The following is a 15620-nucleotide window of genomic DNA, read 5'->3' on the forward strand; positions in this document are numbered from 1 at the left end:
CCCTAAATCCCTGTGTTTGAGTGTCGTTGCTCCCGCGGACCTCACCGTCCCTCCCGCTGCCGCCGCGACGCGCATCAATAATATCCCCGCCGGGTCACATCCCCCTTCCCTCCCCGTCTCCCTCACGCCCCCTCATTTCCTGGGTCCCGCGGAGCCCCTCACCCTCCTTACGCCCCCGTCTCCCCCCCCGCCCCCTCCGCCTCCCGGTAATGACGTTTCCGGCGTGACGACATCACCCCGCGCCTTTCCGCTTCCGCCCTGTCGGCGGCGCGGCTCCGCAGCCGCCCCCCCCACCCCCTACCCCCCTCCGTGGATGGCGTCTAACGCCGCCCGCCGGCCGCGCTGCCGGGAACGGAGCCGCCGGGGCCGGTCGGGACGGGGATCGGTGACCACCGGGCGCAGCCGAGAGCGGGAGTCCCGGGAGCTCCGTACGTACCGGGGGGGGGTGGGTACGGGGCTTTCCTCGGGGCACGATGCGGTGCCGGGGCCCGCAGCCCGGCCAAGGCGGGCTGCGGGCCCCGGCACCGCATCGTACCCCGGGGGGGAGCACATGGGGGGCTGCCGGGCACGGGTGTCCCCACCCCGTGTCTGTGCGTCCCTCACTGTGTCCGTGTCTCCGACCCCACGTCGATGTGTCCCGTCCCCCCCCGTGTCCGTCTGTCCCCACCTGCATCCGTCTGTCCCCCCCCGTGTCCGTGTCCCCCCTCCCCTGTCTGTGTCTCTGACCCCACGTCCATGTGTTCCCCCCACCCCCCATGTCCCTCTGACCCCGTGTCCGTTCTGTCCCCACCTGCATCCGTGTGTCCCACCCCGTGTCTGTGCATCTCCCCTGTGTCCCTCTGTCCCCCCCCCGTGTCCGTGTCTCTGACCCCGTGTCCGTGTGTCCCCCCATGTCTGTATGCCCGGCCCCATATCTATATTTCCCCTTCCCCCCTCCGTGTCCTTATGTCCCCCTCTGTGTCCGTACGTCCCTCTGTGCCGGTCCCCGAGCCCCGCTGTGACCTGGTGCTGCTCCGGGCTGGGCCAGTGCCCGGCTGGGTGTTGGTAGCCCGGTGGGTGGCCACGGCCAGGGCTGGCAGAACCCTGCTGTGTGTTTGTGATGACTCCGTTCTTTTCCAGCAGGAGGAGCGTCGCCGCCGGGAGATGTGGACGCTTCGGGCCACTCTGAGGAGGGAGGCGAAGCCACCAAGTCCCAGAAAAAAGCTGCCCGAAACCAAAAACCGAAAACTAGTCCCAGTGGCCCCAATGGCCCGGCCCCTGCGGAGACCGGGGCTCACGGCGAGCCCTCGAGGACCTCGGAGAACGGGTCCGTGCCGCCTCCGAAGGCACCCGGGAAGCGCGGTCGGAAGTCCAAGACGGAGATGCTGCTGCTGAAACTGTCTCAGGACCTGGAGTGCCCGACCCCGGAGCCCATCTGTGTGCAGAAGATGCTGGGGAGCAGCGAGGCGGCCGAAGGCCTGGAGACCCCCCCCGGTGGGCGCCCCAAGAGGCGGGCAGCCAAAGTGTGAGCAGGGGCGGCGGATTTGGGGGTCGGGGGGGGTTGGAAGGGTGGGCAGATGCCACTCTCCAAGTGGTTCCTCAGGTGGGTTCTCTCTTGTCTTGAGGGGTCTCAGTGTCTTTCCCGAAGGGCTTTGTCCCACATCGGTGGGACAAACTGGTTCCCCAGGGAAGGGTCTTTTCCTGCTTTAGGAGAACGTGTTTGGGTCCCAGAGCGCGGGGCTGTGGGGCAGAGCAGGGGCTGTGGGGCAGAGCAGGGGCTGCAGATGAGCTTGCCTGTGGCCGGTGTTTGATGGCCAAGGGCCGTCTGCGGTGGGTTAGAGGTTCCCTTGTCCCCTGGTGAGGCCGAGAAGGTGCTTCCCTGGGGGGGGAGCTGAAGAAGCCGTGCGAGCCAGGTGCTGCTTAAGGGGCAGCCCGGCTATGGCGCCTCTGGGGGCAGGTCGAGCGGTGGCCACGCTCTCCCAGTGCCCGTGCGAGCCCTGGGTTTGCAGGGGCAGAGCTGGTGGGGTCGTGGTGCCCCGGTCCCCTTGCCCCACAGCGCAGAGGGAGGGCGCCCGGTGCGGGAACCCCCTTTGCTGAGGGCGCTTGCGGGAAGATCTCTGGCTTTGCTGCTTTCTGGCTGGCAAAGGGCCTTGCTCTGCCTGCTGGACACGATCCCCCGCGGGCTGCCAGGGACCGGGGGGGGCTGGTGTTCCCCGGGGAGGGGCAGGGGGTGCTGGCTGTCTGAGGGGCCGAGCTGGAGGCCGGTGGTGCATCCGGACAGGCTCTGCCGCAGCCTGGGCAGGAGCGAATCGCTTACCCAGACCCTGCCTGGTCCTGGATGCGGGGGGCTGGCTGGTCCCTGTGCGCTCCCCCCACTCACCTCCAGGCGATGCCTTTGGTGTCCCAGGGCTTTGCTGTACCTGCAGGAGCTGGCGGAGGAGCTGACGTCCGTGTACCAGCCCCCGGCTCCCACCCAGGGGGCCCAGGAGCCGGAGCTCGAGCCTATCCAGAAGAAGCGTCAGAGCCGGAGGAGGAAGGAGGAGGAAACGGATAGCGATGATCCGGCACGAGACGCTGACTTTGTGCCCTCGAAGGAGGTGCTGCTGCAGGCGGAGGAGGAGGAGGAGGGGAGCGATGCGCCACTCAGCGAAGCGTCAGAGCCAGAGCTGGAGTCTCTCAGAGGACACGGTGGGAAGACGTCATCTGCAGGGGTAAGGGCAGGGTCTCTGCCTTGGCCACTTCTTACCTTTGGCCCCCCATGAGCAACACAAAGCATCTGAGCCGTCGTGTGGTGTCCCCGCCTCCGGCTCTTTGGGACAGGACTCGGTCAGGGATGGCGTGTCAGCGCCTGGCAGCCGTGAATCCAGGCGTGAACTCTTTGCGTTTAACAGCTCGGGGTGAGGGTGGATGGGGACAGGGTCCTGGAGACTGTCCCGGAGTTCACAGAAGTCCCCAGCACGGGACTTTGTGTCTAGCCCAGCGTGACGTGCTCTGTGTGACTGCTGCTGCCGAGGCCCGAGCAGAGCTCTCTGCCGGTGGGCTGCATCGGTGCCGTTGGGGACAGACACGTCCCCCCCCCCGTGGGAGCGTTTGGGCAGGCGGGGGCAGCCCAGGCCAGGTGCTCCTCTCGGTCTGCTCTTGTCCCCAGAGATCCAAGCCCCAGTGCCGAGGCCTCGCTCCCAACGGCTTCCACAACTCCATCATGGCCCCAGTGGAGAAGTGCTCCAGCCTCACCTGCAGCCTGTGAGTGGGGGCGCGGGGCTGCTGGGGGCGGGGGGGTTGCGGTGGGCTGCAGGGACCCTGGGTACCATTGCTGTCACAGGCGTGAGCAGGAAGGAGCATGTGCCGTGGGGAACGTGGGGATTCTGCTGTTTGATGGAGTCCCATGGCCCGCGGGAGGCACGGGGGGTGACAGATGGGGCTGGGCCAGGCCGGGGGGTGAGGGCAGGGGCTGAGAGCCCGCGCCGTGGGGCTGCCCGCGCCGTGGGGCTGTCACTGAGATCCATCGTCTCCACCACAGGCGGGATCAGAAGTACTCGCAGTGGGAGTTCCCTGACTGGATCCCTTTGGTGCACAAGTGGACGTGTCTCTCGGAAAGGTACCGCGGGGGCAGCGCAGGGAGGGGGGGACGCGTGGGTCGGGCTGCGCCATGGGGCAGGTCCTGGCAGCACCGGGCCGAGAGTGAGCTGGGGAGGGGAAAGCGGGTGACCCCAGACATCGGGGGCGAGGGCACGGTCAGTGCTGTACCCCCCTCCCCCCGTCCCTCTGGTGGGATCAGGCCCCAGTAGGAAGGATGGGGCTTTCTTGGCACGGGCTTTGGGGATCTCAGTGGGTTTGGCTGTGGAGTCCTAGTAGCCCCCAGGGTGGCCAGCGGCAGGGCGTGCGGGGCTGTGCGGAGGCTGGGTGGGTGGCTGGGTGCACAGTCCTGTGCCAGGGGGTCACTGGGTGAGGAGTTGGGGTGAGGAGATGTCCTCTCACCTTCTTCTGCCCCCCCAGCGAAGCTGCCCCGTACCTGCCGGCGGAGGAGAAGTCTCCCCTCTTCTCCATCCAGCGGGAGGGCATCGAAGACGACGGTGTCTTGTACAGGGTGAACAGGTCCGTGAGGGACGGCCGGGGTGGCGGGTGTTGTGCCTGGGACAGGCAGTAGCCCCCAGGGCTGCTGTCCCGGCAGGTCTGGGGACCGGGTGGCCGCCCTGGGGCAGCAGGAGCGTCCTGGGGTCCCACCGTCCCCCCGTGCCCTTACCCACGTCCCCGCTGCAGGTTCGACTCCCTGCAGCCCCACGAGGAGCGCCGGGACGTGTCCTTCTTCGTGGGCGGCCCCGTGTGGGCCATGGAGTGGTGCCCGTCCCCGGAGGGCTCGGCGGCCGCTCAGTACGTGGCCGTCTACTGCCACGGCAGCATGGAGGAGACGCACAGCGTGGCCGGGCTCCACGGGGGCCCCGCGCTCCTGCAGCTCTGGGGCCTGGGGACGCTGCAGCCGGAGCAGGGGTGAGTGGCCGGAGGGGACTGTGTCCGGCTCCCGGGGACGGTGGGGGCGGGGGGGGGGGTGTCCGTACCTCTTGTCCCTCCGGGGGCGGCGAGGTTCATCCTCCCCCAGAGCCGCCTCCTGGGCCCCCACGGGGGCCGGGCTGGTGGCCAGCTTGGCTCGCCGTTCCCTCACGGCTCGGCCCTGCCTGCAGCCCCGCCGAGGCAGCCGGGCTGGCCTACGCCATCGCCGCCAACCACGGCTGCGTCTGGGACATGAAGTTCTGCCCCAGCGGGGGCTGGGAGCTGCCCACCGCCCCCAGGAAGGTGGGTGCTGCCCGAGGGGCCGCCTCTGCTCTCCCTGCCCACCCTCCCCGGGGTTCCGAAGTGCGTGCCCCCCCGGGCAGGGGGGGGGGGGTGGGGTGGGTGGTGGTGACCCCGGGGCTGACGCCGCCTGTCGTTCCGCAGCCCCCGCAGATGAGCCGGCTGGGCCTGCTGGCCGTGGCCTTCTCGGACGGGAAAGTGCTGCTGTACGCGCTGCCGCACCCCGGCGCCCTGCGCCGCGCCAGGGACACACAGGTAAAAGGTAGGAAGAGCGGCCGTGCCAGCCCTGGGGACCCTGCTGTGCCGGGGGGAGGGGGGGGCGCCGGGGGGCAGGCGCCGGGGGCCGCGGGACCGTGCCCCGGCTAGCACCCGCCTGCAGCGAGCCCCCGGGCTTGCAGCCTGCCGCCGGCGGAGGCAGGGGAGGGGAGCATGGCTGGTTTTTGATGTCGGAGGGTGCCAAAGCGCCGCCGCCCCTGAGGTTCGGTCTCGGGGGACGCTGCCGCAGCCCCAGCTCCCTGCAGGAGCGGGGACCTCGACTGGGCAGACTGGGAGGGCGCTCTGGGCAGCGCTGCTGTGGCTGGAGAGGGGCCGCGGGGCGAGCTGCGGCCACCATAACGTGTTCCCGAGCCTTCCCCCACCTCCTCGCTGCCGGGAGCGTGTCCTGTTGAGGCGGAGCTGCTTATTCCAGCCCGGCCCGAGCTGCCTGTCGTAGCAGGGACGTGGGGCTCCCAGCTCCCGGGTTAATGGTGCTTGTAATAGCCTCATCTGCCGGGTGCCCAGCGAGATTGATGACCTGTGCGTGCGGCTCGTGGCCGCTCAGCCGTGGCCGGCAGCCTGCGGGTCCGGGGCTGACAATGGGAAATGGGTTCCCTGCACCCCAGCCTGGCTGCCGGCCCCCCACCCGGCACGTCGCTGCCTTTCCCACCCCCGTCTCGGCGTTCCGGCTCCGGCGCCGGATGGTTTGTGCCGGTGCCGCAGCCCCCACGTGGGGAGCTTGCGGCAGGCGCCGGTCCATCCTCCCTCCCTCCCCCCTCTCCCGCGTCGCTCCGGCATCGCCCGGGTCCCGGCTGCGGCTGCTCCTGCCGTCCCTGCGCCTCCCAGCCGGGCTGGGGGTGCTGGTTGGCACTGCAGGATCGGTGCCAGGCTGCGGCTCAGCATGGCCCTGCCAGCAGCTCCCGGCTCAGCGTGGCCGTGCCGGCTTTCCCTGGGGCTCCGGGGACCCCCACCCAGTGTTTCCGTGCCCTGGCTGTCACGGAGGTGCCGGAGAAGACGCATGGCTCCTGCGTATCTCGGCACGGCACCGCCTCCGCCTGCGGCTGCCGCGCTCCGGGCTGCAGACGTGCTTGTCTGGTGCTCGCTGTGCCCCGCGCTGGGGGACTGGGGGGTCCTTCTGGCCCGAGAGGTGGGGAATGGAGGTCCCCGCAGTGTTGTGGGTCGTTGGTGGGGGAGATTCTCCCTGGACACAGCTGATGCGTGGGGTCCTGTGGGCACGGAGATCTCTGCGTGGTCTGCCCTCCCCGCATGGCTGCTCCTTCCCTCCCTGCGGCAGTCACGGTCTGGGCTCTCCTCTGTGTGCCACCGTGTCCCCCTGAGTTTGGTGAGGGCATCCTCCATTGAGGTGGGCAGCTGGTGGTGGTGGGGTGCAGCCTTTCCGGGGGGTGCTCCTGGAGGTCCTGCCGGTGCCTGCCCTTGGCTTTGCTGCCCCATGGGCTCTGTTTTCTGCTGCTGGGTCTGCTCGGCTGCGGTGGGGATGCTGCTCCAGGCGGTGGCAGGATGGACGGGGAGCCCCTGGCCAGGGCGGTGGGGAGCACCGAGCCAGGCTCGGGGCTGCTGAGCAGCTCCCGACGCTGGGGGCTTCTAGGAGAGCTGTGCCCGTCCTCACCCTCCTCTGCTCTCTTCTAGATGGGTCCCTCCACAAGCACGTTATCTGCAAGGTCAGTGTCCTCTTCTGCCGTGGTCCCCGGTTGGGGCTGGCACCCAGCGACCTCCCGGCTGGTGCAGGTGGGAGCGCTGGGGAGGGGGCCAAGACCCCCACAGAGCTCACCGGCCGTGGGGCGCTGGGGTGGCGGAGCAGAGCCGCGCTCCCAGCCCCGGGCGTCCCTGTCTCTCGGGACGTGGATGTCACCAGCCTGGGGCTGTGGCCGATGCCTGTCCCGTGTCCTGCAGGTGCAGTGTGTCGCCACGCTCCAGGTGGGCTCCATCCAGTCAGGGAGCGCCTCCGAGTGCGGCCAATGCTTCAGCCTCTCCTGGATGCCCTCCAAGCCCCACCATCACCTCGCAGCCGGGTTTTATGATGGTGAGTCCCCAGGCGGGGACTGGCACGGAGCGTTGGGCTCCCCTCAGCCTGGGGCAGGGGATGGGGGGCTGAGGATGAGGTGCAGGGGGCAGCAAGTGGCAGACACCGTGCAGGAACCTCTCTGCCCATCCCTGGGATGGGGGGATGGCTTATCATGGGCTGGCCACAGGCAGCCTCACGTGCCTGTGGGTTCCGGGAACTCTGGCTTAGCCCACAGCCCATCCCCAGCCCCATGGGTCCCACGCTGGCCCCGGCACAGCCATGGGGCAGCTCCTGAGGGGCACGGGTCTCGTCCCCCAGGCACGGTGGCTCTCTGGAACCTGCTCACCAAGTCCTTGCTGCAGTGCGTGCACCAGCCCGACGGCTCCCTCAAGCTCTACCCGTTCCGGTGCTTTCTAGCCCACGACCACGCCGTCCGGAGCATCGAGTGGTGCAAGGCCGATAGGTGAGGGGGAGGTCGGTGCTGGTGCGGGGGCTGCCGGGGAGAGCGGGGTGGCAGATCATCGCTCCTGCAGATCAGGCTCCTTTGCCAGGGTGGGCTTAAGAAGGACCCAGTGCTGATGTCCCTCTGAGGCACCGAAGAGCTTGGGTTGGGCTTTCTGAGACGAGGCGGGGGCTTGAGCCACGGCCTGTGCTGTGGGACCAGGGCCAGCCACCCGGTCCCTGCAGCGGGGACGGGGCACAGCCCGGTGTGGGGGTCTCAGCACTGCCTTTCTCCTGGTTCTCAGCAACTTCCTGGTCACGGCAGGGAGCGACCGTAAGATCAAGTTCTGGGACCTGCGGCGGCTCTACGAGCCCATCAACAGCATCAAGCGGTTCCTCAGCACCGAGGTGGCCTGGCTGCTGCCCTACAACGGCGTCACCGTGGCCCAGGACAACTGCTACGCCTCGTGAGTGCCGGGGACCACCCTGCTCCTGGGGTCTGGTCCCATCTCCTGGGTGTCCCCAGGGTCCCCTCTGGCCTGTCTCTCCCTGGGAGCGTCCGGCTGTGCCATGAGGGGTGTCGGGGGGCCGGGAGGATGCTGTTCCCTGGCACGGGGAAGGACGAAGCCCTTGGGCAGTGCAAGGGATCTGGGGTCTTGGTGTCCTCTCAACCTCCGGGAGCAGCCATGTGATGTGACATGCCACCAGGGCGAGGAGAGCCCCCCCTCCATCCCCCGGGGTCTCTGGGGGGATGGGCCGCTGCCTGGCTCTTGCGGAGCTCACTGCTCATCCCTTCCCTTTCCCTTGCAGTTACGGTCTCTGTGGGATCCACTACATCGACGCCGGGTACTTGGGCTTCAAGGCTTATTTTGTGGCCCCTCGCAAGGGCACCGTGTGGGTAAGAGGCTGCTGGGGGGCAGTTCCCTGCTGGGGGGCAGTTCCCTCCTGGGGGGCAGTTCCCTCCTGGGGGGCTGTGTTGGAGGGGTGGGCGCCTGCCTCAAACCTGGTGCCAGCTGGTGGGGCTGATGCCGCCCAGCCGTGTGAGTCCCTGAATCTTGGAGACACCCTCTGAGCAGGATGGTGGGGAGCTGCTGCCTGCCTGGGGGTGGTGGGGAGCCTGCCGGGACCCCCCACCCCACAGCCCTCCATTCCCACAGAGCATCTCCGGCTCGGACTGGCTGAACACAGTGGCCGCAGGAGACATCACAGGCGAGCTGTTGGCTGCGGTGCTGCCCGACCTGGCCGTCAACCCCCTCAACGTCAAGCGTTCCTCCGACCGCAGATTTGTAAGAGCCCGTTGATCTCTCCAGGGACCGTCTGTGGCACACAGGGGTGGGCAGGGCGGGAGCTGAGCTCTTGGGCCACTGGAACAGTGTCCTGAGCCGGCCACGGGTGTCTGCTGCCCCGCACACTCGTGTGTCATGTGTGTGTCATGTGTTGTGTCCGTGTCGTCCCCTTCCCGCCCAGGCGAGGGCTGTGTGGTGGGCAAGGGTGATGGCAGCAGCCTCAGCCCTGGGGTTGGGACCTTCGGGGTCAGGCTCAGGCGTGGGGCAGTCCTGCCCCTCTGTGCCCTGCCCCAGACCCACCGTGCTGCACGGCAGGGCAGGACCCTGGGGGTCCCAGCCCCACTTAGCCCCTGGTGGTCCCTGCGGGGGAGCCCCCGGCCCTGTCCTGAGCCCCATCTTGCCCACAGCCGGTCTACAAAGCCGACCTGCTGCCGGGGGACGGGGAGACGGCGCTGCCGAAGACCAGGCGCTACAGCGAGATGGTGACCAAGAGCTACATCCGATTCCGGGACACGGACCTGGTAGGAGGGTGGGCGGCAGGGCTGGGTGGTCCCGACCCCAGGTGGGACCCATGGGAGCAGGGCCAGGGTGTTGAGGGGGGTTGTGGCAGCGTCAGGGTGATTTTGTGGCAGTGTCAGGGTGACTTTGTGGCAGCCACTCGCCTCTGGTGGAGCCCAGGCTGGCCTCTGGTGCCATACCCGCAGCCTGGGCTGGGTTCCCCCAGGCAGGGACCCCCGTTTGCCTGCTCACGGTGCTCGGTGTCCTGGCTGTGGGAGCCGTCTGGGGTGCCCAGCCCTGGGAAGGAGCCTGGGGGGGTCACAGCCTGCCTGGGCCCGCCTCCCTGCTGTGCCAGGCTGTGTTTGGAGGGGTTGGCATGGGGCGAGTCTGGGTCCCAGCTGCTGGAGAGGCACCGGGGTGGTGGGCTGGGGTCTGCCACGCTCCAGCCACCCTGCCCAGGGGGTCCGGCTCCTGCTCCCCTTTGCCATAGCTCTTTGGTGACCTGTGTCCCCTGGCCAAGTGGCGCCTCCCCCTGCTGCCAGCCTGGTGCTGTCCTGGTGCCCCAGGGCCACCGTGGGCGCAGCTCATGGTGGTGCTGCCGCCCCACAGCGCAGCTTCAAGAACTTCCCCAGCCGGGAGCCCATGCGCAGGATGCACACGCAGGAGGCCAAGGCGGAGCTGAGCCTCGACCGCCTGCAGCTGGAGTCCCTGCACAAGGTGAGGGGGCTGCCCGTGCCCACCCCTGGGGTGCTGCCGCCTCGGCCCCCTCCCTCCCTCCTGACCCCCTTCTCCCCCCCCAGGTGCGCTTCAGCCCCAACCTGGACTCTCACGGCTGGCTGGTGTCAGGCGGGCAGGCAGGCATCGTGCGGGCACACTGCCTGGCCGGGCTGGCTACCGCCGTCAGCCACCGGCTACTCCCCGAGCGCCGTGCCCGCTTCAGCTCCCTCTTCGGGGACCGGCCCGGCAGCCCCAGCCCCAACGGGAGCCCCCCATTGCCCACCGAATAGTGCGGGGGACCCCTCGTGCTGCTGCCACATGTGCTTGCCCCCGGCAGAAGCTTGGGCCAGGCTGCACTGGCCGGGGATCAGGGGGGGCTCTGTGCCCCCTCTTGGTGCTTCTTGCTCCCTGGGCCCCCACTCTGCGGGAGAGATGGCTTCTCCTGGCCGTCACCTGGGACGCTGGGGACACTCGTCCTCGTGCTCCGCGTCCAGGAGGATCCTTTTGCGCTGTTTGGTCTGAGGTGGTGCAGGGAGGGTGGTGGGACCCTGCGTGTCCCTGGGTTGAGCTGTGGGTCTTGGGGCCTGTCGCCGGGGGGAGCATCCCCCTGGGCCCCCACCTGCGTGGGGCTGTGCTTGTTCTCGCCTCCTGCCCCCCGTCGCCGGCTGAGCCCCCCATGGAGGGGACAGACGGGGCTGGCAGAGGTGCCAGGAGCTCTGAAGTCGCTCACATTGAGCCCGTGTTTAACTGTGCATTAAACGTGGTTTGTTTTGTAAAGGCTGGTTGTGGTGCTGGGGCAGGGGCCGGTGCCGGGGGGGTGGTTGTGTCGGTGCTCCCCTCCGCCCATGGCGGGGGGCTGGGGCCGTGTACCCCCTCCCTGCTCCCCTCCTGGCTCCCTGCGCCGCTGCTGCTGTTCTCCAACACGTTTATTGGTGGCTGCGGGCTCTGCCGGGGCCCGCTGGATTCCTTGCACAAAGAGACAGACGGACGGACGGACACTCCACGGGTGCGACAGACACGGACTCACAGCGGTGGGAACGGATCGGGTCCAGGCACGGCGGGGAGCGAGGCCAGGGCAGCCGGCGGTGGGCGCTATGGCCGCCCTGTCCCCCTGCTCCCCATGGGAGCAGCAGCAGCCCCCTGGGACCCCCAGCAGCCCCGGGAGCCCATGGCCATGGGGGTGGCAGGGCAGCCTCTGGGGGCCCAGGAGCACTGGGGGCCAAGGCTGGGTCTGGGCTCCTTGGCCCCCCCGGGACATCCCCTCCCTTAGACTCTTTAGCGGCTCCCTCCTGTCCCCTCTCCTGTGGGGGACAACAGGGCTCCTCCATGGGGGTCTGCATGGTGGGGCAGGGTCCCCCTCCTCTGGGGTTGGTCCCAGCAGCCGGGGGCTGTGGCAGGCCTGGTCCCCTCCCAGGGGTGGGTGTTCCCTGGGGAACCCCTGTGCTGCGGGGGCCGGACTGTGTGTGTCCCCTGGGACCCCGCACGCTCGGGGGCACCGTCCCACCCTGGGGCTCCGCAGCAGCAGGGTGGGTGCAGCACAGGGTTGGGGGCCCAAGGGCTGCAGCTCCTGCTCCCGGCGGGGCCGGGGTCTCAGGCGTGGGGGTCCTGGCAGTGGGGGCAGGCTGCCATCTCCTCCCGGTACCGCTCCACCTGCACCGTGCAGGAGGCGAAGCCGAATTTGCTCTGCAGCTGCCTGGTGGCTTCCCACAGCACCGTCTCGGGGTCGGCGCTGGCCTCTGGGGACAGCAGGACAGCGCGGCTCAGCCCTGGCTGCTGCGTGTCCGTGTCCCCCCCCTCCCGCCCCCTCTCCCCCGGTGCGTGCCGTGCATCCCCCTCCTCGCTGCGTGCCGTGCACCGGGCACTCACCAACGGCCACGTGCACCGACACGGCGTGGTGGCTCAGCGTCAGGGCCCAGAGGTGCAGGTCGTGGGTGCCCTTCACCCCGCTCACCCCCAGCAGCGCCTCCTTCACCGCCTCGAACGCGACGCCCCGCGGCGCCCCTGCCAGCAGTGACCGGTCACGGGGTGGGGGGCTGCCACCCCCACCCGTCCCGGCCCCCTACCAGAGTCAGAGCCCGTGGTGGGAGCAGCTGGAGACGGGGGCTTCCCCAGGCTGTGACCAGGGGACAGTGGCCATGGGCCAGAGGGGAGGGACAGGCTGGGGGGGCTCGGGAGCAAGGGAAAGACAGAGGGGTGGGCTGTGGGGTGGGCTGGGCGAGAGAGGTTGAGCTGCTGCGTGAGAAAGGGACTGTAGCAGCTACAGCCCCCAGGAGCCCCTGTGCCTCCCCCTGCGCCCGTGGTCCCCCACCCTCCTCGCCTGCCGCAAACCTTCCATGAGGACTCTGAAGACATCCTTGAGGATGGTGAAGGTGGAGCCGAGGACGAAGACCGAGAAGAAGAGGGTGCTGATGGGGTCTGCGATCTTGCACTGGGGCTGCAGAGAGCAGGGGACGTGTGGGGCTGGGGGCGACAGACCTGGGCACCAAGGTGTGGGGGTGCCAGAGCCCCGTGCCCACCCGCAGCACCCTGTGTGGGGCTGAGGGAGTCGTTCCCTGGGGCGGCAGAGGGAGGTCCAGCCTGGGCACCTTGAAGTAGATGATGGTGGCAGCCACGAGGACGCCGACGCTCTGCAGGAGGTCACCCACCACGTGGATGAAGGCGGCGCGGACGCTGGTGCTGCCGGGCAGGGGGGCATGGCCGGGCAGGCACCCCCCGCTGCTCTCCAGCTGCTCGTAGCCCCCTGTGCCGTGGCCGTGGCCGTGGCCAGCGGGCGACTGGTGCAGGATGTAGGCCATGCTGGGGAGAGCAGGGGGGGCTCAGCGCTGCGCCAGGTGGGGGCCTCCATGGCGGCCCTGGACCCGCATGCGGGCGAAGGGGGCACGGGCAGGCCCAGGAGGGTGGGGAGGTGTGGGGCAGAGTCTGACAGTGGGGCAGGGCTGGAGGCACAGCAGGGATGGGGCAGCGGCAGCTCTGCAGGGAGGCGTGTGGGGCCAGGGCACGTGTGGGGCTGGGACAGGGATTCGGGCTTGTGCCGGGGCTCAGGCTGGGCAAGGGGGCAGGGCCGTAGGGGTGCTGCTTGTTGGGGGGCAGGGGGTGTGGAGCCAGGGGATGCACGTACACGGGCCGGGAGCATATGGGGGACAGGGAACAGGGGGAGGCAGGGCCTGGGGACACAGGAGCTGGGGATAGAGGGACAGAAGGTGACTGGGGGATCTTGGGGCACCAGGGGCACAGGTGGGGCAGGGGTACAGGAGGCCAGGACTCGGACTGGGGGGTGGGGGGCAACGCGGGGCCAGGGGACACGGGCACACACAGCTCTGTGTGGGACATACACCAGGTTGACGCCGACGGCGCTGGCGGAGGTGGCCAGCATGGCTCGCGCCTCGATCTCGTAGTCATTGCTGACGATGCGGGCGGCCGCCAGGTAGACGAGGGCCCCGGTCACCACCCAGATGGAGAGGACGGAGGCCAGTGCGCCCAGTGTCTCTGTGGGACGGGAGCCATCAGCATCCCCCCCGGCCATGGTGCTCCCGTGGATCTGTGTCCCCCCCCTCCCCGGCTCACCCGAGCGGTGCCAGCCGAAGCTCATGGTCTTGGTGGGCGGTCGGGTGGAGACCCAGAGGGAGAAGAGGCTGACGGACATGCTGCCCACGTCCGTCAGCAGGTGGGCTGCATCCGTCATGATGGCCAGGCTGTGCGCCAGGTACCCCCCTGCGGGCGCAGAGCAGCTGGCACCGCGTGCCCCGCCGGCCCCCCGGCCCCCTCCCCGTCCCCCCGTTACCTATCACCTCCCCGACCATGAAGACGCAGCAGACGGCGCAGGCGACGCTCAGCTGCCGGCGGGCCTGCAGCCCCCCGGGGCCGGGGCTGGGGGCTCGGGGGCTGCAGTGGCAGCGGGGAGCCTGGGGGGGCGGCGGTGCCGGGGTGTCCTGGGACCCTGCAAACAGACTGGGGACGGGGGTCACTGCCGGCCGCACCGGCTCCCGGTGCCCCTGCCCGGCACCCCCGGGGCTCCCGGTAGCCGCAGTCTGGCCCAGCCGCCCGGGGCTCCCGCCGGCCGGGCCACCGCAGAGCACCGGCCACACGCTGCTGCCTTTCCCGGCGCCGGCTCCGGCTCGTCCCGTGCGATGCCGGCGGGGGTGCCCGGGCCGGTCCCGGGGGCCGGCGTCGTGTGCCCGCCCGAGCCCCGCCGCCCCCGGCCCCGCCGCCGGCGGTAACAAAGCCGGGGCACCGGCAGGGTGCGGGGGCGACGGGCCCGCCGCGGCCGAGCGCCCTCGCCGGGACGGGCAGCCACGGGGCTGCGGGCGGCGGCGGGGAGCTCCCGGCGGGCTCGGGGGACCGTCCGGCCCCGGCCCCGCATGGTCGGAGCTGCCCGACTCACCCCGGCTGCGCGGCGGGGCCGAGGGGAGCCCGGACCGGGGCGGGGGTGGCGGGGCCGGGAGCGGTGCGGGAGGCTGCGGCGGAGGTGCCGGTGGGACCGAGGTGTCGCGTCTGGGGCCGGTGCGGGGACGGGAGGGGTGGGGAGCGGGGCTCAGGGCGCTGATGCGTGGAGCACCGGTGCGGGGAGGCGATGGATGGACGGTACCGGTGTGGGTGGGTGGCGTTTGGGCGCCGGTAGCAGCCGGACAGAGCGCCGAGGAGGGAGCGGGGCTGGCGGACGGGGAGGGGGTGCTTGTTCCGCTGGGATGGAGGCGCCGGCCCCGGGGAGGGGGGGTGCCGGTGTCTGGGGGTGCCGGTGTCGGGGGGTGGGTGCCGGTGCACGGACGGTCAGGGCTGGCCCGGGGTCTGCGGGGGTGCCGATGCTCGTGACAGATGGATGAAGGCGCGGGGGCCGGGGGGGGGGGGGGCATGGACGTGCCGGGGGGTGCCGGTGTCGGGGGGGGGTGGGAGCTGGCAGTGCTGGAGGCGTCGGGGGCTTGCAGGACTCGGGGGATGGGAACTGGCGCTGCCGAGGGGTGCCGGGGAAGCGGGGGGAGAACGGGGGGCGATGGGGAGTGATGGGGATGCCGGGGGCGACGGGGGAGGCTTTGCCGGCGCTGCGGGTGCGGGGGGGATCGAGGGTTGCAGATGCAGGGGATGATGGAGGTGGCGGTCCCAGGAGATGCCGGGGGCAGTGGGTGGTGGGGGTGCCAGGGGGTGATGGGGTGCTGGGGGTGGCAGTACTGGGGTGGCGGGGGTGCCGGTGATGGAGGTGCTGGTACCGGGGGTGATGAGGGTGGCGGTGCCAGGGGTGCCGGGGCTGATGGAGGTGCCGGTGCTGGGGTTAATGGAGTTGTGGGTGATGGAGGTGCCGAGGGCGCCCGTGCTGAGGATGCTGGGGTGATGGAGCTGCTGGGGTGCCGGTGCCGGGGTGATGGAGGTGCCGGGGATGGAGGTGCTGAGGGTGCCGGGGTGATGGAGGTGCTGGGGTGCCGGTGCCGGGGGTGATGGAGGTGCCGGTGATGGAGGTGCTGAGGGTGCCGGGGTGATGGAGGTGCTGGGGTGCCGGTGCCGGGGGTGATGGAGGTGCTGAGGGTGCCGGGGTGCTGGTGATGGAGGTGCCGGCGGTACCTCTTGAAGCGCAGGCTGCCGTCGGCACGGCCGCACCGCGGGCTGACCAGGCGGGCGCTCTCGGTGCCGGTCCGGGGCTCCAT

At 70.4% G+C, this 15620-nt stretch overlaps 2 protein-coding genes across 2 annotated transcripts; one reads left to right on the plus strand and one right to left on the minus strand.

The window, feature by feature from the left end:
• The first annotated feature begins 313 nt into the window (after positions 1–313).
• Positions 314–10761, plus strand: GTF3C2 (general transcription factor IIIC subunit 2). Its single transcript, XM_074153672.1, has 18 exons — positions 314–428; positions 1123–1504; positions 2387–2690; positions 3128–3222; positions 3500–3577; positions 3976–4074; positions 4240–4467; positions 4659–4770; positions 4912–5029; positions 6670–6701; positions 6934–7063; positions 7364–7508; positions 7792–7953; positions 8297–8384; positions 8644–8772; positions 9180–9293; positions 9880–9987; positions 10071–10761. The coding sequence occupies exons 1-18, from the start codon at positions 314–316 to the stop codon at positions 10275–10277; spliced, it is 2646 nt and encodes an 881-aa protein (XP_074009773.1). The 3' UTR covers positions 10278–10761.
• Positions 10762–11577: 816 nt separating this feature from the next.
• SLC30A3 (solute carrier family 30 member 3) lies at positions 11578–15620 on the minus strand. Its single transcript, XM_074154045.1, has 8 exons — positions 15538–15620; positions 13769–13935; positions 13552–13698; positions 13320–13473; positions 12573–12783; positions 12316–12421; positions 11854–11988; positions 11578–11723 (listed from the first exon to the last, which is right to left on the minus strand). Exons 1-8 carry the CDS (start codon positions 15618–15620, stop codon positions 11578–11580), a joined length of 1149 nt encoding a protein of 382 aa, XP_074010146.1.

This window comes from Numenius arquata, chromosome 9, assembly GCF_964106895.1.
Source record: "Numenius arquata chromosome 9, bNumArq3.hap1.1, whole genome shotgun sequence".
In the NCBI taxonomy this organism is placed as follows: Eukaryota; Metazoa; Chordata; class Aves; order Charadriiformes; family Scolopacidae; genus Numenius; species Numenius arquata.

What these genes read in the sequence shown, in the direction of transcription:
- GTF3C2 (XM_074153672.1), top strand. Translation starts at nt 314, where the DNA reads ATGGCGTCTAACGCCGCCCGCCGGCCGCGCTGCCGGGAACGGAGCCGC. An exon ending in CAGGGACACACAGGTAAAAG is followed by an intron (nt 5,030 to 6,669) that starts GTAGGAAGAGCG and finishes GCTCTCTTCTAG; the next exon opens with ATGGGTCCCTCCACAAGCAC. An exon ending in GATTCCGGGACACGGACCTG is followed by an intron (nt 9,294 to 9,879) that starts GTAGGAGGGTGG and finishes GCCGCCCCACAG; the next exon opens with CGCAGCTTCAAGAACTTCCC.
- SLC30A3 (XM_074154045.1), bottom strand. Translation starts at nt 15,620, where the DNA reads ATGGAGCCCCGGACCGGCACCGAGAGCGCCCGCCTGGTCAGCCCGCGG. An exon ending in CTTCGGCTGGCACCGCTCGG is followed by an intron (nt 13,474 to 13,551) that starts GTGAGCCGGGGA and finishes CCCGTCCCACAG; the next exon opens with AGACACTGGGCGCACTGGCC. An exon ending in GCCGTCGGCGTCAACCTGGT is followed by an intron (nt 12,784 to 13,319) that starts GTATGTCCCACA and finishes TGCTCTCCCCAG; the next exon opens with CATGGCCTACATCCTGCACC.